The sequence below is a fragment of the Erithacus rubecula genome (assembly GCF_903797595.1).
Source record: "Erithacus rubecula genome assembly, chromosome: 3".
In the NCBI taxonomy this organism is placed as follows: domain Eukaryota; kingdom Metazoa; phylum Chordata; class Aves; order Passeriformes; family Muscicapidae; genus Erithacus; species Erithacus rubecula.
The window spans coordinates 102,004,825-102,030,002 of NC_136689.1; the positions used below are offsets into that span (position 1 = coordinate 102,004,825).

At 36.7% G+C, this 25,178-nt stretch overlaps 1 protein-coding gene and 1 long non-coding RNA gene across 10 annotated transcripts in view; one reads left to right on the forward strand and one right to left on the reverse strand.

Annotated features, from left to right (window-relative positions):
- MIB1 (MIB E3 ubiquitin protein ligase 1) overlaps positions 1-25,178 on the forward strand; it is a 77,401-nt gene that overhangs the window by 30,015 nt on the left and 22,208 nt on the right. For 4 of the 6 annotated variants that reach the window (XR_013773849.1, XM_079302723.1, XM_079302726.1 and 1 more), the window contains exons 11-15: positions 721-918; positions 3,295-3,446; positions 21,493-21,625; positions 22,003-22,089; positions 24,806-24,967. Coding sequence is in view for 5 of the 6 variants with exons in the window: in XM_079302723.1 (XP_079158849.1) it covers positions 721-918; positions 3,295-3,446; positions 21,493-21,625; positions 22,003-22,089; positions 24,806-24,967 (732 nt within the window). In the remaining variant the exon portion in view is untranslated. The remainder of the gene's footprint in view (positions 1-720; positions 919-3,294; positions 3,447-21,492; positions 21,626-22,002; positions 22,090-24,805; positions 24,968-25,178) is intronic. The other 2 variants (XM_079302724.1, XM_079302725.1) reach the window with 1 other exon arrangement.
- LOC306800515 lies at positions 6,122-14,035 on the reverse strand. Of its 4 annotated transcripts, none has more exons than XR_013773850.1 (4): positions 13,421-14,035; positions 13,127-13,318; positions 11,468-11,715; positions 6,122-6,339 (listed from the first exon to the last, which is right to left on the reverse strand). It is a non-coding gene; the product is annotated as an uncharacterized lncRNA (long non-coding RNA). The 4 variants fall into 4 exon arrangements; XR_013773851.1 differs by lacking the exon at positions 6,122-6,339 and adding an exon at positions 6,348-7,297 and having other exon boundaries at positions 13,421-14,033; XR_013773852.1 differs by lacking the exon at positions 6,122-6,339 and adding an exon at positions 7,791-8,420.

Here is a 25,178-nt window from a genome sequence, read left to right on the forward strand (position 1 = left end):
GTTCACTCAACTTGTATGAATGTTAAAGTTGCCTAAACTGACAAATTTGACTTTCACATTTTAATTCTCAATTCGGGTGAAATGAAACAAACTGAATCAGAGATTTAATGCTGTGAGTCATCAACACAGATTCAGAACTTCTAGTTAATGTCAGCATCAGTCACAAATTTCCTTTGGAAAAGGTTTAAGTGAAAACCAGGACATATAATAAATCCTAATAAATACTAACCTAATTATATGAATGAGGAAATGCTTGTCTTCTACTGTGGTTTGGAATCTGTAATACTTCCCAGGTTACTGGAGGAACAGCCCTGGGATATTAAGCATAATACTGTTTGGGCATTAGATTTTTTTGGTGATTTTTTTGGTTCTTTTGTTTTGGTTTTTTGTTTTTTTTTGACAGTGGTTGTTTTATAGTAGAAACCCAAATGAAGCCATTTGAGTTTGATGGACAAACCCCACCAAGATTGAAGGCAATAGTTATATATATGCTATAGAATATCTTATGTTGTAGAACATGTATGTTTATATATAAACTGAATCTTCATCCTCTATTGCTGCAGTTTGAGCAATTATTTAATTAGGTATTTTAATAATATTATGGTAGTCTCATTTTTCTAATTACCTCAAATATGGACAGTTCTTAATTGAAATGATCTTCTTGTTTAAATGCCAAGGAAATGTGAAATATGCCAGGTTAAATGAATGTTTCCACTCTAGGACAAGGATGGAGACAGGGCTGTCCATCATGCAGCCTTTGGTGACGAGGGTGCTGTGATTGAGGTTTTGCACCGAGGCAGTGCAGATTTGAACGCTCGCAACAAGCGCAGGCAGACTCCCCTCCATATTGCTGTCAACAAAGGTCATCTGCAAGTTGTCAAGACTTTACTGGACTTTGGCTGCCACCCCAGTCTCCAGGTAAAGTAAATTTTAGCGTAGGGTCACTTTTCAGCTCCTGAATTGTATGATTTGCTGCATGTAGGTGATAGAAAAATTATGGAAAATGAGATTGAAAGGAGCAGATATTGTGAAGTTGTCTGCCTCAACCTTCACCCCACCATGTGATCTACTGTAACAAAAGTGCTATTCAAGTCTGTTTTTCTTGACAGCTAGATTGGCACCTGGTTTATTTTAGACAGTTGATACTAACTGATATTTTCACAATCTGTGGTTATTTCTAATTTTTTAACTTTCCTTCCTGATTAATTCCTCTTATATCGAACCCACAACTCTTCACTCCTTCTGCAAGCTACAGTTTAGCAATCCCATGATACTGTGGAATGAAAGAAACCTTTTATTATTTTCCCTAAACAGATATATCATTGATAGAACTATTTAGTCAGATTCACTTTCAAATATTCAGCTTTTTATCTAGAAAGCCCTCATGCACAGGATGTCAAGTACCATAATTTCACAGGGAATTTCATCTGTAATGAAGGTAATGGAAGCAGTAGTGTAAGTACACTGTCCTGTCTGGTAGGCAGAGTGAAAATGTGCTGTCAGATATGCAGTTATCCACACTGCTGAATGCAGCTGTGTGAGCTGCATTAGTAAAACAAATGAGAATGGATAAGTTTGAAGATATTTGCGTCAGAAAAACCTGTAGTGGCCTGGGCAAATCAAGATATGCAGTAATAAGGCATTGTCTCCTTGTTTTGCCATGTCAATAATCAGATTTTTTTTGAGCTGTATATCCACATAAAAGAAGGTGAGGGTGAGCATAGTAATTATTTATCTCCTTCTATCTGATTCTTCAGGTACTGTCTTGATCTTGCTGAGGTTGAGCTGTTATGTCCATCCAGATCCTGTTTAATATTTGTTGAAGGAATAATAAGGAATCTGATGTGCAGAGGCCAGTAAAGGGTGACTGGAAGTCACATAGGAACATATGGGTAGCCAAAGTGGATTTGCCTGAGTTTAAATTCCACAATTTTGTTTCAGTTGAAAGTCAATAGAATGGTGCAAGGATGCTCCATCTGGAAAATACAATTGCTATTGAAAAATATGAACTTTCGGATTCAGCATGTGTGCTGAGGAGCTGTGATGTGCAAATGTGAGTAGGTGATTGATTTTGTCAATGAGAGCACAGGGGAGTAAGACTGAGGCATGACTGGAATTTAACTGGTCAGCTCTCTACTACTGCAGCCACTTCACTGTGTAAACAGAAACATATATTAGTTTGTAAACAGGAAATTCAGGAAATATGATTAATTAAACCAAATAAAAGCTACATGATCTAGTTCTGGCAAATTGGTTCACACTGGTTCAAGTGTTCTGGCACTTTTTGTTTGGCAGGTTTTGATTCTCACATAGAGATCTGTTTTCATACTAGTGTATTCTAGAAAACACTGTGTTAGTCAGCTTGCAGTTGAATCAGTATTGGTGACAAAAGACTTCCTGACTTACATGGTGCAAGAGTTTTACTGGAAGCATAAATCTGGAGATTTTGCCTACATAGCAGCAAATAAGCTTGAATGGATGTGTTTTCTTGCTGTTAGTCTAGGGCATTTCTCTTCAGTCCAGCCGTTTGAGTCATTGAATAAATAATGTACAAATGCTTCTAGGAGTAAAAAGCATTTTCTCCTTATTTGAGATATTTGAAAAATAAAGCATCAAGCTAGAAGTATAAATTCTTTGCCTGTTCAATTGTGCAGTCGAGTACTATCTTGTACCTAGTGTAATACAATCTTGTATTAACCATAGCAAGTTAAAGGCTTAATACTACTTTTTAACATTGGCTTTTGCTTCATGGAGAATTATATGCTTCTGTTAAAACAACAGATATGCCTATTTTTAGTACCTGGACTGCATTTTATTTTGATTTGCCTAGGCTTTAATTTCACAGTGTTGTTTTGGTATTGTCTTCTACATGGTTAATTGCTAGCTAAACTTAGCATTTATTACTCAAAATTCCATTCTCCTTCCGCCTGACTAGTCTTCCCTCTGTCACGTGAGTTTTTGTTGCTGTCCTGTTGCTCATAAATTGTAATTTGGGCATCAACTCCATCTAGATAAGAAGCATAGAGAAGTCATTATCTGCCTTGTGTCTTCAGTACTATGGGATGCAAAGCATAGTTGTGGCAGTAGTGTGACTGTACAATGGTGGAGCTCAGGGTGGGGTTTCCCACTGAAGCATTTGCAAAACTGGAGCAAGGCAAGAAGCAACTTGCTCTGAATTCTGCACTATAGCAACACTCAGGTTTGGAAGAGCTGTTTTGTGTTTCCTGGTGATATTTCAGCATCTTTTTAATGTGGATGCATGCAAAAATTGACATAAACTGTTTCTGGTTTTAGGATTCTGAAGGAGACACTCCACTTCATGATGCAATAAGTAAAAAACGTGATGATATCCTTGCTGTACTCTTAGAAGCTGGAGCAGATGTTACTATCACCAACAACAATGGGTTTAATGCTCTTCACCATGCTGCACTAAGAGGAAACCCTAGGTACAGATTTCTTTTTAAAGATTATTTTTTATCATATGTGAAAGAAAAACAAGTGCACGTGAAGGTAGAACTATGGTATTCTTTCAGAAGATCCTTAAATCTGCATGTAGCTGTGTTTCTTAAATGCTGGTGTTGCTTAGCTATGCATCTTTCTAATGCTCAGAAACCCTTACTAGAATGAAGCTAGGAGTCTGCTCAGTTTAATGCTATATTCAGGTAACTCCAAATTCCTGAGAAACTTCCTGTCATGACTGTAAAATTTTGCCAATAAAAGTTTTGGTGAAGAAGTTAGAAGATAGAATCTAACCAACTTCTATCTTCATGTGAAGATAGAATCTTTACATAGGATAAAAATAGTAAATACTGTTGCATTTCCTTTCTTGACTATTGGAATTGATAAAGAGAAATGCTTATTTGGGGATAATTATTGAGTAAACCATACAGCTGTGAAGCACTCTTAGGATTGTTGCATTAGATTATATTTGTCAGTATATGAAACAGTTAATTATATTTTCATAGAAGTATATCCAGAAGGAATTTTGTATTTCAGCTTTTATATAGCAGTTCAACTGAAAAAGTTCATTTTAAGGCATAGTTTGTTTTATACTAGCTGCATTCTATATGTCTACATTTAATTTTCACTTAATATAGCTTTTGGAAACTACTCCATAGATAGAACTGTTGCTGATTCCTTATTACATTGTGGATAAATGGTATTTTTCAAAACTGTCAGGCTGACAAGACTTCAATAATACTTTATCCTGGGGTGGAGTATTTGGTATAGTTTACACAAAACAAGAAATGTGTGTGTTTGCTTGTTTACTGCTAAATTTCGTTTTTCAGTTGACAGAAGTTGGAGCAATAAGGCTGTAAATTTGTATAAATTCCTCCCATTATTAATATATGAGATTAAAATCTAGATTAGTCTCTTAGAACACAGCTATCAAGACTGATAGTTAAAAAGTAAATATAATTCATTATGTATGTTTGTAGAATGGAATAATTTCACAAAATAAAAGTAGTGGTTGGAAGTGTTGATAGGATGAATAAATGTTTACCATTTTCTACAGTACTCATAAAAGGTCTTTAAGAGAATGTCAAAGACCAAGTGAAGGGAGCTTATTTTTGGCATTCAAAAGGCAATTCTTTCAAGTCTGACTTGGTAACTCCTTCCTCAAAAGTGAATTCTTCCTACTTACATAACAGCATTAGCCAGGAGCACTGTCTCCTGTCTCAGTTATCTAGGTGGGGTATTTTTTGTTTTGTTTTGTTTTTTTCTGCAGTGCTTTTATTCAGCTCTTGTGGTAGTTGGTTGGTGTGACCATAATCTCGAGATGCAGAAAAAGTGTATGGGGAAAAAATGTTTTTCATAGGCAGGTGGTGGAGATTTTTCTCTGGGTGAATGTTTTAGGAGTAGCAGACCATTCATTGGATGGAGGGATCCAAGTTGTAGTTCAGACTGGGTCAGTTTGATGACTGATAAAATGTGAGGTATAGTGCAGTTTTAACCAGAATACTCCCTCCTTTACAGAAATTTTAGTTGGTAGTATTGGAAAGTGTTTCCAGTATTAGTGATTTGAATGATGTGTGGGTTCCCTCCATACACGGGGTTCCACTTGTATCTAAAACAGATATTTAATACTCTTTTTTGGTTGCAGCTCCATCTGAGCACTGCTCAGATGCAGGAAAGGAATTTTAACTCCCATCACAGAAAGAGTAGTTTCATCTGAAATATATAATGCTCACAGCATTAGATATTTTACCCATCAGCCTGGGAAGAAATGATTGAAAATGAAACCAAAATAAATCTATTTTGATTTCTCCCCCCTTGGCCAAAAATTGTCATAATAGTTTCGTTCATCTAGGAGTTCAGTTTTATATTCTTCAAGACTTCAGTGATACTCGTTTGTTTCATTGCTGATTTTGTAGTTCAGCCACTTGCCTGTTTCTGAATGAAACAGAAGTTTTTGTATTTGCCACTTTGTTTTTCTAATCTGATATAGAACAATGACTATTACTGATCTGTTAAATGCACTAAGTGCAAGCTATTTAAAACCCTGTTAAAAATAACCCTGTCTCTTTAGCTTGTTGCTGCTGTGGGTCACAAAAAGTATGTAATAGATTCTGCTTGAAATTTTACTTAAAGACCTATCTTTCCTCATCTAAGCTTCCCTGCTCCACCTAAACTAAAGTTTTTGTGGCTTCAGGATGTGGTGCCTTATATTAATACAGTGCTTTAAGTTCCCATAATTTTAAAAAATATAAATATATTATGTAATTTCTATATTATTTTTAAAAGTTAAACACGTATTCATATGTCTATATAAATGTGTATGCATTGGAGTGCATAGCTATAACTCTAAAAATAAAAAATAAAATAAAATAAAAAATAATTTTTTATTTACCTATGCAAGAATTAATAAAGCTCACATACATCTTCCTTGTTGAGGATAATAAAATGAATGTGTATGTTAAGTGCATGGTTGCCACAATAAACGGAGGTGGATTTCTATAGTATTTTTTCTAGTTGATGTCCAATAGGTATTTGTAACCAATTTAATTTTCAGAGGAAAACCTCTTGTTTATTGCATTCTGACCTTTATAAATAATAGGGAGATAAATGTCCCAAGAAAAAAACCTACAAATTGTGCTGGGAAGAACATTAAAAAAATTTTAATATGTAAACAAATACATTCTATTTTAAATGTTTAAATATTGGATAAATATTATAAGAAAGATACCAATTTATGTCAAATAGCCTAGATCTTCTCAGCACTTTATCTTCCATGGCAGTTTGGCTGTGTTTTCCACAAGTCAAGGTACAGTGTGTTTCAGACAGCATCCTATTCTTAGTAGAATGTTTCTCCTTTTCTTGTTTTGCTTCTCTTTGTACCTTGTGAATTGGTACAGGAAGAGAACTTTTGCTTTTTGTGCTGATGTATAATGTTGAAATGTAGAATGGATGTTAATTTATGCTGTAGGTTGCTTTAAACTTGTGCATGGGAGATAGAGCTAAAAAGAAATTTTAAATTAAGTGTGGGGAAGTTAAACTTTCATTTAATACATGGTTTCTTGTTCGTGATTTTTAACTGAGTCAGTCATATTAAAAGTGCATTTATTTTGGACTTTTTTCAAAGTACTGTGAGCCTCAAAGCTTGGCAGACTTTGCCTCTTCAGTGTTAATGAGATTTTTTTCAGACAGAAAAAAGGAGAGTAAAATTTGAAAATACTGTACAGATGGGTTATTTTTGCCATGTTATCATCTCTTGCTTATGTTTGATCTATTCGCATACCTGTGACTTCAGATTTTTGAGCTGAAGACATGACTGTGAAGTGTAGGCGTATTTTATATCCGTTGCCCCAGTTAGTTTTAGATTTGCATTGTATCTTGTGAAGAGAGCTTTATTCACTCTGCAGCTATCATCCTAAATAGAGGCTGCTCTTGGAGCTGACCTGACTTCACACACGTGTATGGTTAGTTCTTCAGAGCAATACATTCTGCTGGACTTTAAATCAAAAGATTAAAGTCCTGGAGTAAGATACAGATTTCATGTATTGCTCTCCAATAGCAGCAAGTGTGTCATCTCTATGTTCATAAACTGGCGAGCTGGAGATTGTGGTTTAAAATGAAATTGTAATTTTTCCCTGCGGATTTCTTATTATTTAGGAGGTCTCCTTCTGTTTTTAGATTTGCAAATGGCTTGAACAGGTTGGCAGTGAAATTTCTAGCTGTAGCAATTTAATTGAGAGGTGGGGTTTCTCACTTCTACCTGGTGTTAATGAGTGTCTTCGGGAAGTGTCTGCAGGACTCACCGGCTGTGTTGTCATGTAGGTCCTCAGAGAGACATGTTCTGAGGAAATGAGAGTGGTACAATTATTTTCTAAACTGTCAAAGTGGTATTTTTCTTTTGCATTTTTAGTTCTGACATTAAGTGTAGGTTAAGCTTAGTTGAAGCTGAGTGCAAAGAGAGCCTGTTTTTAAAACCTCTTATTAAAGTGTTATGTCAAAAAATGCTTTGGAAGAATACTTTTATTCAAGCTGGTTTGGAGGAAGAATATAATCTCCATAAGCAGACCTATTATTAGATGGCAGATTAGCCTGTAGCTGTTGAGGTCAGTGACAAATTTATTATCTTTAAATAGTAAATAATGTGCCCAACAGATACAAAATGACGAATACAGTTCCTGCCCTGTGGAGTTTCCTTCCTTGTGCGATGAAAAAAAGAGGAGAGGGGTGCCCAGAAAGTAAACCTGCTCCAGTACTGTTCATGATCGTTTTCCTTTTGGGTTCTGTGTTTTTTGGTCAATTCTGCTAGAAATGGCACCAGACTTGAGGAAGAATACAAGAGACAATACAATTGGGAAATGTTTATTTAATTGCTTAACTATCTTCTTTATAAACATTGTAAGATATGATTTTCACTGCATATGGACAACATGTTAAAACACCAGTAGCTATTTATTTACAAGTACAAACTTGAAATTTCAGAATACAGAATTTGCTACATTCCTGGTTACCTTCCATCTTCAGGCTGCCTAGAAGTGGAGCTGGGCTGCAGAGGGGACTGCATAATTGCTCTGAGCAGGTTTTGTGTCCAGTGTTAAAAACATGAGAAATCCTGTAGTGATCAATGCATAGCTACAGCTGGTTGAAGGGGACCAAATCCATTGAAGAGGTGATTTGGTTCCATTTTACCAGCTTTAGCAAAGCATTGGAGTGCAGGACGCTTATAATTCAAATAGCACATTTTAAAGCCCATGAGCAGTGCACGAAGAACACGCGGCTTTCTTCTGTGTTACACAATTTGTTTCTTGTCAATGCAAATTTTTAACTCTTTCCTAATTTGGAGATGGCAAAATGAAAAGCTGTATACCAGAAAGGCCTGTACAGGTTTGTTCTGTCCTTGAGTATTTCCTTGAGGATCTTCGGATGACTCTCGAATTAAATTAGTTACAGTTTTAACTTTTTCCTGTCTAGTGTAATCAAATTTTAGAATAGATTAGAAACTGTGGTCTTAAAATTTCTATCATATAGAGCTCCCTTGCTTCTTTATGTTAAGCTATACTGGGGAAGAATGTTTCAGTTTCCCTGCCACCCTCCTCCCTCCCTTTCCCTCATTCATTTTCTGGCAGGTTCCCTTTTGCAGCTGCTTTTATGCTGTAGTTGGTTAGCACAAATATAAATGCCAAGTGCTTTCAATTCCATTGCTATATCTCTGGTTAGTATTAACTTTTTAGGAATGATTATATAATATAGCAGGGTAGACTTATTTTTTTTTTACTCAGATAGTATATGTAGAAATGTTTAATGCCAGAAAAATATATCTTTTAAAGATTTATCTGGGGTTGCATCTAATTTCTTTTAAACTAAGGTCCTTAATGCAATTGTGTGAGCTCACGTAGCTTTTTTTTATGTCATACTGAATTCTTTCTGAGCTTTGACTGCAGTGGAAAGTAGGGGACAGCGTTAGTTCAAACCATTCCCTAGTAATGAGTATGTCAAGGATAGTCTACATCTGTTTGTTGCATAGTCTGATGATGGTGAGAAGATTTATGTAAATATATTCCCAACACCGTGTATCCTAATAGAAACGTAGCAGGTGTGTCACTTGGACTTAAGCATCAAGATGGCTATAAAATGAGTTTCTATTTTTATCAGTTATAGAGGAACTATTTTACAGATACAGCTGCTCAAGTGCACTTTTGGATGGCAATACAGTTTCATGTACTGGCCATATCGGGACAAAAAACGGCTGTGGAAAAAAAGCCGTGTAGCATTTGATAATGTCAGCATCTGTTATCCCTGTCAGTCACACAGTTGAAATGTTTGAGTTACAACTGTGTCAGCAGATGCCCAAAGTTCAACGTGTGCTCGGTTAAAATTGAACAGCTGATCTAAGTGATGGATGTGACATTTTAGAGTGACTGGGTATGTATTCTTAGAGATATGCTAACATGAACTAGCAGGAAGCAATGTCAACATATAATTTTAACTTTTGTATCACTCTGAACTGTCATTTTGTGTCAGAATAACGTTGCAATGTTACACAAGGGAGAACACAGTATGATAAATTGTTACCAAAAACCTTTCAGATAAATTAAAGCTGCTAAAAGATCTGTCCCATTATATAGTGGAAGCTAAATCAATTAGTGCTGAGCACAGGAACTCTTCAGGAAAAGAAGAAAATACTTAGCAATTAAACCCTCTGTGAAGCTGTTAGTTACACCAGATTGCTTCTGTGAGCATGATCACGTTTAGTAGCGTTGCTTTATTCAGAAAAGCTATTGCAATTTGATTTGTTTCCTACTATAAACCAGATTTTAATTTAGATGTTAAGATACTGTAGCCTTCGTGTCAAAATATCTGCTCCTAAGAGAAAGAGCTTTAAAACAAATATTGAAACATTGCTTTCTTAAGCAGGTAAGATAATATTTCTTCTTATATATATATATTAATGTGTAGTCTCAGGTGTTATAAATATCAAGCTACATATATTATTAGCTGTTGGAGAATTATATGAGTATTTAAAAATAAGTTCTCCATCTAAAAATCATGCATTGCCTTTGTTTATTTTTCCTGTTTGTTTTGGTTGGGTTTTTTTTTTTTTCCTCAGACATTTTAGCGAGCAAAAGGCTACATCTAGAATCATTAAACTGGGCCAAATGTGCCTACTTATCATGGGCATATCCTATTTAATAACTGCTTTTAGAAGGCTGCTGTCATGAATAAAAATGGCTGGATTGATGAGTGGGGAGTTCTTTCCTCCTGTTTTTCCCCTGTTCCTGAATTTGATGTTGAGCATCTTTATTTAGGGATAGTATGCACCACTGTATTTTAATTAATATCGCTTTTAGGACTTGAAAGTACTTCTCATGGAGTTTTAAATTTTTTTTTTTTTATGCTACAATGTTTTGGATTTTTTTCAATGTTTTGGGTTTTTTTAATGGCCAATCTTCCTAAATTTGGATTTAAATTAAATTCAGCTTATTTAAAAATAATGTTTAAGCTACCTTACCTTTTAGGCTGTAGTTGTCATTTGTGTTTTCATTTAGGAACCTGTCAATAGATTTAATCCGCTGACTAGCAACTCTGGCCTAGAAATCTCTGTATTGTCACTTTCTGTGCATAAACCTGACACTGCACTTTGTGTTGAAGAGCTCAGTGAGCATAATAAGTGCTGATTTGGAGAAAATTCTAACTTAAGTCTTACTGAATTGCGAAAATTATATTCAATTATTTTGGCTATAAATTTCTCTAGATCACACCTGTAATTCTTTTGCTGTTAATACTTGTCTAAGTTGCAACCTGTGGATTAAATGTTATATGGTAGATGCAAAGTACTACCAAGTACTACCATCTGAATTACACAGAATAGGCTGTGATTAATAGAGCAGTGGCTTGTTTTTATGAGATGCATTTTGATAACCAGGCTTTTAAGTTTAGTTTAAGATCTATGAAGTGAGGAGTACTGGTAATGATGAATTTTGCAACTATGCTGCAGTCTTAATTGGTACATTTCAAGGTTTCATTTCCAGCCTTGCTTTGAATTCTGTTTGTAATTAACATTCTGCTTATCAGCTGTTAACAATTCTTCCTACCCACTCTTATAGCCACTTAATTTAATGTTTTGTGATTTGTTACTAACAAGTATGAGTTATTTTGGCAATACCAGCTGACCCTCAGCAAGCCAATTTGTCACATGAATGTCATTCAAACAAGAGGGAAACCTGTTTCTTCCAGCAGCTGTTTAGTTTCCTCTTACTGGTCGTTCCTTGCCTGCCAAAAATACATACTTCTTTACATTCCATAGCATTGTATGTTCATATGGGTACATAAAGAAGTATGTACTCTGAGCAGGTACACACAGAATTGCTTGACTGCCTGTCAGATGAACCTGAAAAGTATATTGTTGCTTTTTCTTGCTATCATTGGGTAAAACTGGCTGACAGTTCTGATTAACTGATGGTAGAAAATAGACTTAGACTATGCTAACTGAACTTTGCAATGCAATGCAATTTACCTGCACAATGTCTTAAAGCCGGGCATTGTTCATTGTTTTGGGACGGCACTGATGTTAGAAGTGCTTTTCCATATTTTTGCAGCCTCTTGCTCTTCTAAGTGACAGTGTTTAAGTAGAGAGTTGAATCACTGGTAGGTTTGCAATGTCTTTTCTTAGAATTTGTAGTTGTAGTCCACTGTAAAAACTTCAGATTCCTCGCAGGTCTTCTAGCAGATTTTCTTGCGGGGGTACAGTTTACATCTAGTGTCCTGAAGAGAAGCATAGACTGATCTAAAATAGCAGTTATAAACTTATTTTCTTACTCCAAATCCCACTTCTATGCTTTTTGTATCCCATCCATTATTCTGCAAACCCTTTCCAGGTTTATGCTTATTTACACTGTATTTCAGAGGGGTTTAAAAACAAAACAAAAAGTAAAGCAAAACAAACAAACAAACAAAATGCCCCCACAAAAAGCACAACCCAAACACAAAAGCACATGTCAACAGTGATCCTGTTTATCGTAAAGATGATGACATTGAATTAAGAAAACAACCTCTAACTGCTGTGACAGGATTTGGATTGTTAGGCCGAAGGTCACATGTGAAAGCTAATACCTATTCAACACTTCTGCAAGCAGCTTTTCTCGTTTTTTAAAACTGGCACTCACCTGCTTCAGTCAAAGTCTTGTCCACCCTTGACATATATTTATGACAGCTAAAATAATTAACTAAAAAAAATTAACCCAAACCAAATAAAAACCTTATAGAAACAAAGCCCAAGCTTAAGCCTGTTTCGTAAGATTTCGTGCGACTTGGTTTGGAACAGTGGTTAAATATTTGATGTGCAGTACAGCTTTGACTTCTGAGGGACTGTCGGATATAGCTTATGGTTGCTTAATATGTATTTCAGGAGTTGATTTGGGTTACAGTAAAGAGTAAGCTTTGTCTCTGTAGCATTAGAAGGTAAATTTGAAATAAGCTTAACAATTAGTAGCTGTAATAGTTGAAAGCTGAGAGCAGAGGAAGTAAGAATTTCTGCAGCTCATGACAAAAACCTAGTGCAGCTGATAGAGAGCAAATCAGAGTGTAGCAGTAGCTAGCACAGTAGTACAAGGAGAATCAGCAATGCAGCATTAGAATCACAGCAGTCACATTCTAGTTTTTAAATAGGCTGTTTTCAAGTACGTCTGATACAAAGCACCTTGAAAATTTTGCCTAGACCTATTTGAGAATGCAGCATTGCACTACCACACTGTTTATTAGGTTTTCTTTTTCAAGTTTGTACATTTTCAGTTGTGCATAGGAAGATAAGAATATATTTCACTGAAATGAACAACCAGTTAATGGCATTGCAATGTATTAGTTTATCTTCTTTAAAAAGAATTCTGCCTACTAAGCAAGTTGGGATTTGGTTTTTTTTTTGTTTGTTTCTGTCTTTTTTTTTTTTTTTTTTTTTTTTTTTTGCTATGAAATTTGGACTAACAGTTGTTTTCCTGCAACCTGCTCTTTACACTACAAATGCTTGGTACTTTAGCACACTCAAAATTAAGCTGTTCCCAGAGTAGAGGGATTAATACAACATTTTAAAAAACAGTCTAGTAAATAAGATACACATGCAGAAAGTCATAGGCATCCTTTAAACGTGCAGAATAATGCAGGTCTCCTGATGTTCTGTTACCTGTAAGCTTAGTATCATGCAGCATTTGCAGTTGGAAGAGAGGTAATGACCTAGAGACACATCAGCAGCAGCCATCTCATCCTGAGTGCTCTCACTCTATTCGCTGAATCAGCTCTTCGTTACATGGGAGGGGGAGGCAAGGGGGGGCGAATGTCGGTGCATACAGTACCTCACCACCTTAAATAGATAAAACTTAAAAGAAAAAAAAAAAGGCATGAGGATGGGTGCCTAATTGGCACCTTCTTCCTTTCTTTTGAATGCTAAAATATGGATGATGTTGTATAGAAATTATACCTTATGTCTGCTGGACTGAGAGTTAAGACTCCAAGGATAGATGCTAGGAAGCCAAGGGAAGGTGAACTTAGCCCACTGTCAGATGAAGATAATCACAGGCAAAAAGAAAAACAAAAACCCAACAGAAGACCAAAACCAAGCCCCATAAAGTTGGAGTTGCTTCCAAAAAAAAAAATTAGAAAAAAAGCACCAAAAAAAGAGCGATCGTCTCCCCCCTCCCCCGGCAAATATTGGTTTCTTCTAGTTCCTTAGATATTGCACTGCATCTTTTCTTGCTTGAGGTTATGTTTCCAGGCTTAACTGTAGGCAGGTCTGTGTTGAAGCTACTTTCCATCTTCAGAGGTCAAGTCTGCTCGCGAGGTCAGGGCTCCCGCACACACACTACAGAAGTCACCAACCGTATTTCCCACTTAGAGGGCACGAGCAAAACTGTTACGGCTTTATAGGCAGCTAAGCATTTGAAACATGCACTCCCAGGCAAACAGGCTCTCTTGTGCCTCTCTCTTCCCTGACCATATTTAGTCAACCATTGCAAAAAATAGTCTCTCAGCTGTCGATTGTCGATCCGGCAGCGAAGGGAGCCTCTATCCGGCTCTCTGCCTATTGATTGTGCAGCCTGCACTTCCACCGCCGCTTAGCCATTTGTCCCCAGGTTTTTTTAGCACTGCCAAATAAAGCTCTCTCTCGTGTTTCCAGTTAGATTTCCCAGGTTTTCACTGAGCTTGCGCTGCTACTAGTAAACCCTGATGAGGTTGTCACTATACTTAGAAACGTTTGGGGCGGGGGGGGGGGAGGAGTGGGAGAGGGGAAAAAAAAAAAAGGCAGCCCTGCTAGTAACAAGGCAGGGACTTCACACAGATATAGAACAATAAATACCCTGCGCTGCCATGGCAGGTTGTGTAACCTGGTTTCTTGATCACTGAAAAATGCCGCGACTAACATGTCGATTAACCCAGGGTCTGACCTGCCTCAGTCTGAGTTTTCAAGTGCAAACCATGCAGTTATTTTATAAATAAGAACTCGGTGCCCATTTGTAGCCCTGCATTTCTATATCCAAATCAAGTTAGAAATTATTTGAAAAACTTTAATTAGCAAATTCATATAATTCCATACCATTATGTTTAACAATGCCATCGTATTTTGTTTATCCATAGATTTGCTTCTACAGAAAATAAATGCACGTGTAAATTAGGTGCTACTGTTCTTTTAAAAAACTGAATTGTTATAGGAAAAAAGAATAAAAAAAGAAACCAAGGGAACAGCTCATTGCATTAATCTTTCATGTTTACAAAATCAGCTCATGGCAAGCCTAATAACTGCACATTCAAAATATGAATAGGGATTTTCATATTCATGGGAAGTATATGCAATGTTTTCTTTAAAAAGGAAAACTCAAATTAAGGCGTTTAAATACAACAGTCAGGAACCCAAATACTTCAAGACTTTTTCTGTATTTTGCAAATTCTTTGCTTGGGAGCAAGAAGGATGAAAAAGGTGAAAATATCTCAATCTAAAATGAAACAAACTTATTAAATTGAAATGCCATTCAATTAATATTGATGAAATTAGTAGTTACAAGTTCAGTATGTTAGGGTAGAGAGTCACTTGCAAAATCCTGATCAGACCAGTATCTTGGATTTATGCTTCCCTTGCTACTTGTTTTTAGTTGATTTTATCCCGTGCTTGGTAACTGTTTGCCCTGTAACTTCTGTTGCTTTCTGGTAAAAGTCACATTTTTTCTTTTCTCTTTGATTTCATAATTATTCACTGAAGACAAAGCTGTTGTGCAGTACATTCTTGTGAATTCCATGTAAATGTATATACCTTATTGTTTCTTTGGTTACGTGTATATTGAAATAGATTTTTCAAAAGCAAGAGGTGCTTGAAAAATCTGAAAAGCAAAAAGAAGGAAACAGCCTGCCTACTTATGCTTTTACTAACTAGGCCATTGGTCAGATGTGAAATATCAAACGCTAATTTGAAGGTACAGTGTGCTCAGTAATACCAGTCTAAGGTATTAATCTCTTCCTGTTGCTTACTCCTGAGAGATAGACACTTCCTTCTTCATTCTTCCAGTGGTTCTCTCTGTACTGCACAGCGGGTATGGTGTGAATCAGATCAGGGAGCTGGTTTGGCTTGAAGTTGTGTGCTGACGTGCCCTTATGATCGTATGGGTGCCAAAAATAGCACTGTCCTGCTCCTGTGTTACTTCTTGCACTATGTTGGTACAAACGTTTCTTTGGCTCCATAGTGAGAAGGCTTGGAGTAGTATTCCATATGAGAAATAATCCAACAGAAGGGACTGTCAGATGATATGTTGGGACCACTTTTTGTGGGAATTTTTTTTTTGAGCAGAGGTGGGAGTCAAGAGGACAGGAAAGGGATTTAGTAAAGTCCTGTTGTATTGTAAAATGTATGTCAGACTACACAGTCTTAAAAGAATATTTTGCCGTGTCATTAAATCTGAACTGTTCCTTCAACTGTTTGGGGCTCTGGCAGGAGGCAGGTGAACAGGTTTAGCTGAGCCAGGGTTGGGAGTCTGGAGAGGAGTATGTGGGGGTGGGAGGTGGTGTGTGTGGAGAATACTTCAAGTCAGGATTACTGTAAAGTACATTATGAAACCATGTCACACTGAGACAGTGGAAACCTGAGTTGAGGGAGGAGAATGGCATGAAAGTAGAAAAACCTGTAATAGAAAGTGCAATGAATCATTACAACCTCTGGTGATAGGATTGCTGATAAGTTTATGCTGATCTAACACTTTGCTTCTGGAAAGGGCGGTCTGCCCTCCCCGCAGCTCTGGCTTTGTCATTTCCTTGCTCCTATTGCTTCTAGAGATCATGAAGTTGCGGGGTAGGTTGGATTATCTCATTGATCTGTCTGAAAGCAAACTTGCCAAATCAGGAGTCTGGCAGGTTGTTTCACTTGCTAGAAAATGATGTGTCTATAGAGCCAACATAATGCAGGAACTGAAGTGCAGGGGAAAAAGTGGGATTTTGTCTTTCAGCAGCAATTTAAGTTAAATGGGTTTATGCAGATTGTGAGTAGCCTTTCTATTTTTTTTTTCTGCTTAAATATTTGTTTGTAAAAGACCTTTACAAATAAACCCTGAAAGGCCAAACAAACAAACCCATCATACCACTATCCTAAAAACCCTCAACCTTCTTCATTTCCCTCATACTACAGTCAAATTGCAGTTGGTAGCAGACAATCTTCTCTAGTTTTTGTTCATGTAGTTTTTTAACTGGGTGCAAGGATGCTTTTGCAGTTAAAACTGCTAAATCTGGAATTGTTTTTATATAATGAGGTACTGGCCTTATCTTGTTTAAAAGTACTTTTATCTTGTAGATTTTCCAAGTAAATCTGTTATTAAATTTGTTATTGTTATTGTTTCATTCTCAGATAGTACTGATGAGCATCTGTAAAAATTGCATGAGCAAAGTACTGCATGTGTGGGTTGGTAATGAATAATATATCGTATACTAACTTTCCATCATAATTTTATTTTTTGTATGTCTAATGTTGGTAACTGGTGTTGAAATAAATGCTCTGTGTGATGGTGCTCTGGCTGAAAGTGAATTAATGTATTGTTCAGATCTGTGGCATATCTTATGTTGCAAATGCACGATTCATGCTGCTGAATTTCCATGACAGGGGTTGGAATGAGATATCTGTAAGGTCTCTTCCAACCCAAGTGATTCTGTGATCCTATATATTTAAAACTGTGGTTCCAGATTCTCTAAAAACTTGAATTCGAAGAAAAAAAAAAAAAGAAAGCAATGCTTATGTGGCAAGGTTAAATAAAGATGCATGCAACAGCAGCATTTGCTGTTATTCTTCTACATCTTAAGTTGAATGTGGCACCATATTAGTGGATGTTGCTTTGACCAAATCACTTTTAACTATTAGAGTCCAGACTGTCATTTTATGAGGATGAATTACATTGGGCAGTATAAGTCAGTGTACCCCCAACAGCTGTGCCTGGGAAAGCAGCAGGTATCTCCATCTCAGTTGCCTGTACAGACATGAGCTTTCTTGTTCCTTTTTGACTGAGCACGTATTTAGCTCCTAGAAAAGAATTAATAGTTTACTTATTCCTATTAAGGCTTTACAGATAACTCCCTCAGAAATTCTCACTGAGGTTTTTCTCTTGTTGTTCCATTAGAAATTTTTGGAAGTTAGAAATGTTCATCCTGCTAAAAAATGCTCAAAATCTTTATGAGCTTCCTACTAAGCTGAAAATACCGCAGACCAACAAATACCAAAGTTTGCCTGTAAAAATTTTTTTTTATTGCTGATGCTTTAGTAATAATGTATGAATAGCATAGTGATGGCATAAGTTCAGTGTTTCAATAAAGAGTTTTAAGGTCTTCATCAATAATCTTTGCAGCTCCTCAGCCATGCAATCTGTTACAACTGAATACACTGAAGATGATAGTTTGAAAAGTTTTCTTCAGCTGTTTTCATGATCAGGGTTACTAATAGATTTGCTGATTTCTTGATCTTTTCAATACAACTTCAGTGAAAGCAGTCTGTGGTTTGTTTCATGTATACAAGATAAAAGCAAGTTTTTACATCTATGTTGTCATCTTAAAAACAGGGCAATACAACCCAGCTTCTTCTGTAATTCTTCATTGGGAAGAGTGAATCAAGAATTACTGTGTAATTGGCAACATTAATTCTCTAATGTTGCTTTTTATGATGTCTGTCTGTTCCAGTGAGTTCTGCTCTGAATGGTAGCCACTTAGCTGTCAAAATTTTGGCAGTAGCTCTAGAACATCCTGTAAAAATTGAAAGAAAGTACCTCTCATCTAATGAGGAGGAGGAGGAGGATGCAGCCACTGAGCTGAAATTACCATTGTAGCATATTAATATCTTGCAGACTTTTAAAGTGTCATTCCATGAAACAGTCTTTCTATCCTGCTGTCCCATTATATAACATGGTCTGGAAGAGAGGTGTAATCTTTTTATGAATAAAAAAGAAACAGCTGAGTGATGGTTCCTGGCCCTGATGATTTGCTGTAAACAGTAAGATAAAAATCTGTTCCACCCAGAAGCCACTTATTTCTTTTGCTGGTCCTTCTGTTTTTCCAGTAAGACCAAAGCATCTTAAAAGCATCCAAAAATGTAGCAGGCATCTCATTTCTCTGAAAGCAAGATACCTCCAAATGTTTTTCAGTCTAACTTCAGATAAAAATTTTTCTGGTATAAGACAGAAAACTAAAGATTTGAAAGAGGATCTGGTAAGGGTGAGTGATTTTTCTTTGCAGTATACAAAATACTGAGTTAGCTGGTTTCTTATTTTTGTTTCAAAGATGAGATGTATTAAAGATGTGTCAGTAGTAGTACATTTACATATTGGGACATCTGAGAAAGTGTGTCAATGTACTTTAAATTTTATTTATCTGTAGAGTTGGCAATTTTCTTATTTCCTTACTGAAGAAAAGGATATAAAATATCATTGAGTTGGTTAAGACGATTTCTTGTTTAGTGACTTGAGCTATTTTGGAGACAAGCTGGCTGTAATTAAAGTGTTGATGCCCTTCCATACTGTTCCTCAAGTTGTAGTTGAAGTTGTAGGAATGATTTCTTGGTTGTTCTCTTTTTTTTTTTTTTTTGTTTTTTTGTTTTTTTTGTTTTTTTGTTTTTGTTATTGTTGTGCCACCTTTTCCTGGTTGCTCACAGTCATATTGTTTCTGCCAGTCATAGGGAATTTTCAGAATTTTTGATTGTATTTTTAGGCTATCCACAGTAGATACCCTAGAGCTTTATGGGGTCTTTAGAAGCACTGAGCCTGGCAGGTGAAGATAAAGAGCTTACATGACATGATGCCTTGTAGGAAGCCACTATAGAAGTCTTGTTCTGTGTGCTTTATATCAGCCCAGCATTCTGAAGAGGTGATATGCCCAGATACCAAGCAAACCATTGTTCTCTAGATATGCTCCCTCCCTAAAGCTAAACTCAGTTCTGATGGTGCCAATATTTGAAAATATGGCATTACAAAATAAGTTATGTTTATCAGTGCAACTTATTCTGGTTTATTTTGCCACATTTCATAGGGCTTTGGTAACTTTCCTTTATTTTGAAAAATCCTGTGTAAGTGAATCTCTCAAAGAATTAATGTTGCTATTGTTTGGTTTTTATGAAGTATTTTAATCTGTTCTTCCTAGCATGTGAGAGATCTGTAGAAGGCGTTATGAATAGAAGCTGAGCAATGGCTCACAGTGAGCAATGTACAATCTGTTAAGTGTTGTTGTCTTATCTTGCTGTTTTATAACAGCAATATGATTTGGACTGTGAGGAAGTGAGAAGCTTTCTACCACGAAAACAAAAATCCTAAGAGTCTGAGAATGTCCTCCTCAGACTGGACAGAAACCAAACATCAGAAAAGCCTGGCTATGGATGCATCATGTAGCAATTGATTTCCTGTTCATTTGTGTGATCCTGTGGTCTGAAAATGCAGTTGGTTATTGTGATTCCTTTAGGCACTCTTATTCTGGGGGCAAGAAAGTGTCAGTTAATACACCATTCTGGCAGCTGCAATGTAAATCTGAAGCCAGAGGTTTTATGTTGTGCACTCAATAGCAGGAGAACATGGAGACACTAAGCAGAGACTCTTATGGGAGCATCTGAGCAAAGAGTGCACTTCCTTGATGGTACAGTAGTCTACCTCACAGACTTCTCTGTTTTCAAGGAGGGCTTATTAGGGTGTGCTGTGCCCAGACACAGCTTTTAGGTTTTTTTATAGGAAATTCATTGGCTTGTTCTAAAATAGAGCTTAGGAGTGAGTAGCACTTCACCTCAGTGTGCATATTCAAGGCAACAGATGATTGAAATGAACTGGGAGCTCTTACAGGGCACTCATTCATACCCTTTGAAGGTATTTAGAAGTAAAAGCTGAGAGGTTAGTTTATGAGGCTGTTTATGAGGCTATTTCTGAGGATTATTGAGATCCCACATTTTTGATACCAGTACTCTAATGCAAAACTGCTTCATCAGATACATTATCTGCCTTGAAAGGCACTGTGTGAATGGATGATTCCACTTGCATTAGCAAGTATTACTTGGATTTTAAAAGTCTGAATTCTGTGCAGAAGCTCTGTTTCTTCTGTATATAGCATGTTCCTTCAACAGTAGGGAAACATCAGATGACAGAAGAGGTTTCTTGGCACAGGATTGTAGCGGTTTCTGGTTTTGTATTTGTCTTTAAGGAGCTGTCATAAGGGAGCTGCATATGCTGTTTATAAAGATAAGACAATAAGGAGTTTAAGTTTGGTAACTTATGTATTCCAAAAGCTAAGTGAAAATATGTAAGCTTAAGAAAACTGTATTTCTCAGAGAATACAAGATTGAGCAATTTGTTTATCTAGCCTTAATATGCTGTGTTAATACTCTTAACCTTCAGTCTTTGGACTTCATGGTTTTTTGCCTGCTTTAATACTTGCACTACTCAAGTTACTTTTCCCCATCCTACCTTCTGACTACCAGACACTGCTGTGGTATGTTATACTCAACCATTATATGTTGAGAAAATATCCCACTAGTACTTCACAGTTTCGGCATTTATTTTGTCTGTGGTTAAGATATCTTGCTCCATTTTCTTTCTCAGAAACTTAGTTTTAACTGTTAAAGCCCATGGCATCAGTTTATAAAGTGATAATTTTAAAGATATCTAATGTAGTGGAACTTGGTCATTAAATACTTATATAAAGGACACTTTCCTTAAAGATTTTGAGGGAGAAAATTCTTTTCTCTACATTTTAGAATTCATTTGAATACTTCTTTAATGTAATTTTTACTGTTAGATAGCATTCTTCTTAAAAAACAAACCTGATCCTCACATTGTTCTACGCATTGTGTGGTTTGTTTGTGTGCTTTAACTAGAAGGAAGTGAACATGAAGTTATTGCTTTGGAACTGTTGATACAGCTTTTCACCTACTTTCTCTGTTTGAAAAAAAATTAAAATTATTTTAGTCACTATTACACAGTTCTGAGAATTAACGTTGTTGTTCTGTTGTCATTCAGTATACATTGTAGGGGTGTTTATGCCAGCTCTGTGTATTTTTTTCAGTGCAATGCGTGTGTTGTTATCCAAGTTACCACGACCGTGGATTGTTGATGAGAAAAAAGATGATGGTTACACTGCCTTACATCTGGCAGCTCTCAATAATCATGTGGAAGTGGCTGAACTTTTGGTGCATCAGGTAGGACTCTTTTCTCAGGAGGATTTAAATGTCATGCTTTGGTTAATCATCTGATATGAAAATAGTTGGCTGCTTTACGCCTGCAGTCGCAATGCAGGAGCAGTGGAGCAGGGAAAGGACGTGTTGAGCTCTAAAGGTCAAACTTACCTTTGAGAGTGTTACAATGGCCTAATGGTGCAGAGACACTGAAAAATTTGATACCTAGTTTCATTCAACAGATTAACATCTGTACAGTGAATAATTGAAGTGTTTAATCACTTCTGTTCTCAAATCCCCTAACTAGGAATTGTATTCAGGATCATAGTGTCTTAATGGGCTGCTTTGCCTGTAGATAAATTCTGGGATCATAATGCTCTAATGCTTTGAATATCTTGCAGGGCAATGCTAACCTGGATATCCAGAATGTTAACCAGCAAACTGCTCTTCATCTTGCTGTTGAACGACAGCATACACAAATTGTTAGGGTAAGTATCTTATTTGCAGTAAGCCATATGGTTAATGGCATTTGACTAAAGCTGATGGCAGCTGTTAAAATATGAATACTTCATGAACATTTAGAAAATTATTTGACAACATATAGTCACTGCATGTTTGTTTGATGGATTTTGTGAATTCAGAAGTCTGCCAACTTGCACAGAAGGTCAGTCGGCAATATGAACACCACTTGAGGCATGCTAAATTTTGGTACATGTACATTATGTTTTCCTCCATGTGGTTGCCAATTCTAGCATCCCTTATTGTTTAGTAAGGAAGAATGTGTTGGGCTGTTACTTGTCTGAATCTCATGGTGCTGTAAGGGGACCTTCAAATATCATTTGTGATGCCTTTTGGTGTATGAGAAATTATTCTTGGTCATAGCTTTTGCAAACTGTAACACAAAACATCTTTTTATGACCTTAATTATTTTTCAATCTCTGAGTGTTTAACATTCCCTGCTCTTAGCTTGGGAGACTTATAAACAGTTAACAGTAATGCCTTATTGGTAAAAGGAATGCTATCCTGGATTTTTGTTTGCATGGTTGCAAAAGTTAATACTTCAATTTAACAAAGCTTTGTTACTAGCACAGGAAGGGTGGATCTGGCACAGCTTGCTGTTTCTGGCCTGTGTGCACTTTCATGCAGGACCTGTGTGACTCTTTGCCTTGCTGCTGTGGGCTTCTGAGGCTCAGAGGGAGCACTCACTGCTCTCAGAGTGAATACATCAATCTGGCCCTGGCCTTTGGCTTAGTTTTTTTGTCTTTGTAGAGTTACCTTGTATGAAAAAACTGTCTCTTATTCAGGCCTACACAGAATTGTCTCCCCTCTTCAGACCTGCATTCTATTAAGTGTTATTTTGCCATAAAGTTTCTCCCTCTCTGAGGGCTGATGGGTGTGATCCCATTACAGTGAAACATGTGATATGGCCCTATATCTGGAACTGCTTGCTACCAGAAGAATGATTTCCTAGAGTCAGTGCCACTTGCATCCTGCAAGCTATTTGGCAGCTGTGTTTGGTGAACTCTTGGTGCCCTTCTGGAATTTACAGAGTACCTGGGAATACAATGTTAATGTAGCAGATGAGCAGGAAGGTAGGCATGTAGAAGAACTAGTGTGTATTTGACTGATATGCTTATATCTGAGAATGTGTAAGTGAATGGCCCTGTCGAGTATCCATTTTTCAGAGCTGGATTAACTTTAAGAAGTCCTAAAATAGCTCATGCAGCCATGCAAAGAACATGTTGGCTCCATATTTCAAAATTAATTCCTATTGGATATCTTCCAGGGCTGGGTTTGTACCCTCAGGCATTTGTGGAATAGTGGTCAAAGGTAGCAGTGTTCTTTTAAAAGTCCTACTGACATGACAAAGGGCAGTGGTTTGCCTTTTTTAAAATTATTTTTTAAGAACTTCTGCAAAGACTCTGGATTCCAGGAGAAACTCTAAGCAGTAAAGAGCTAGTGGCAGACACGAGATATGAATACAAGAAAGGAAATTTGGCCAGAGTAAATCCATTTAGAGAGTGTAAGAAGTTCAGAGTAGACCATGTCAACAATCAGCTGGTTTTCTTGGTTTCACTTGTGGAAGAAAAGCTTGGGGAAATGGTAAGCTGCAAATAATTGCAGGCAGATACTTCCTTGAAAATTAGGCTTTAAATTCCTTATAAGCTATTTCCCTTTTAGCTTGTTCTGAAGTTTGAGGTTCTTTGGTTCTGAGAAACAGAGCTCCTTGCAAGCATGTGGGTTCCAAAGAGGGAGATCCTTCTGTGTGTATTCCTGTTTTTAGGTTATGCGTTTTGTCTCTACTGCTAATCCCAATTTTGCAGAGTAGCAGAAGCTCAAAAACTAAAGTTAAAACCTCATCTGCTGCCTACAGGTTTCTGAATGGCAACAGTGGCAGGGTTTAATTTTTAGGGGCAGTTAGTATTTTTTTGTTAGCATGTGTTGCTTTGTTTTGTTCAACAGCGTATTTAAGAAAGTTCTGATGGATTAAATTATGGAAAGGCTGTATGCAAAGGCCATAGGAATAGGAGGGCCTGTGCAGCCTTGAGCTTCTTTTGTGTCATGTGAACAGGAATGGGTGTCTAAAATTAGCCTTAGAGATGAATCTTACAGTTCATTACTTTCCAAAGTGTTCTGAGAGAGTTTTTAATAGTGTCATTGGTTTTTATGTCTTCTGAATTAGGGTAAACCAAAGTACATGCTTAACTACTTTGCTAATGCAAAGACGCTGTAAATTAAGTTGTAAAGTTTAGCATGGTGTGAAAGTGGTGATTTTTGAGGTCACTGAAACCTAATAATAATAAAGGATATATACAATTCTTAAGTATTGCACCTATTGCTGTAATGCATTACATTGTTTGTAGGCTGTTTTATAAGAATTAAATTCTAAGGAGCAAGAAAGAATCCTCTGAAATTGTGTCTGTTGTAGCACTCAGAGCACAGGCAAGTTTTAGTCTTCTGCTGAAATAAGCTTGATATTTGAGACAGATAAATGCTTTGGTTTAGGGCTGGGCTCCAGGTATGGAAAATAATTTTAAATGAATTCAATTGTGAATTGTAGCAAGATAGGAGTAGGCCTTTTGAACCTCGTAGAGAATTCTAAATCACAATTTCCTGAAATTAGTTCAAAAAGGAATAAATTTGGAGGTTTTCTTGTTTTTTGGGGTTTTTTTTGTTTTTTTAATTTGTGTTCTCTCTTTCCAGCTCTTAGTCCGTGCAGGTGCTAAATTGGATATTCAGGATAAAGATGGGGATACTCCCCTGCATGAGGCCCTGAGACACCACACCCTGTCACAGCTCCGCCAACTCCAAGACATGCAAGACGTGGGCAAGGTAGATACTGCTTGGGAGCCATCAAAGAACACAGTAAATAAAACACATTTATTTATTCTTTTTCCCTTCCCTGTGTATTTGTCTCTTTGTCTAGTTCTGTACTGTTGGACTGGTTTTTGGCAGCATAAGTTTATGTAGACATTCTGCATTAAACTGCAGTGTAGCAGAAATCATATTGTTATATGTGGCTTTCCACATGAAGTCGTTACCTTTTTTGAAGAAAAAGAGGACTATATAGCTCAAA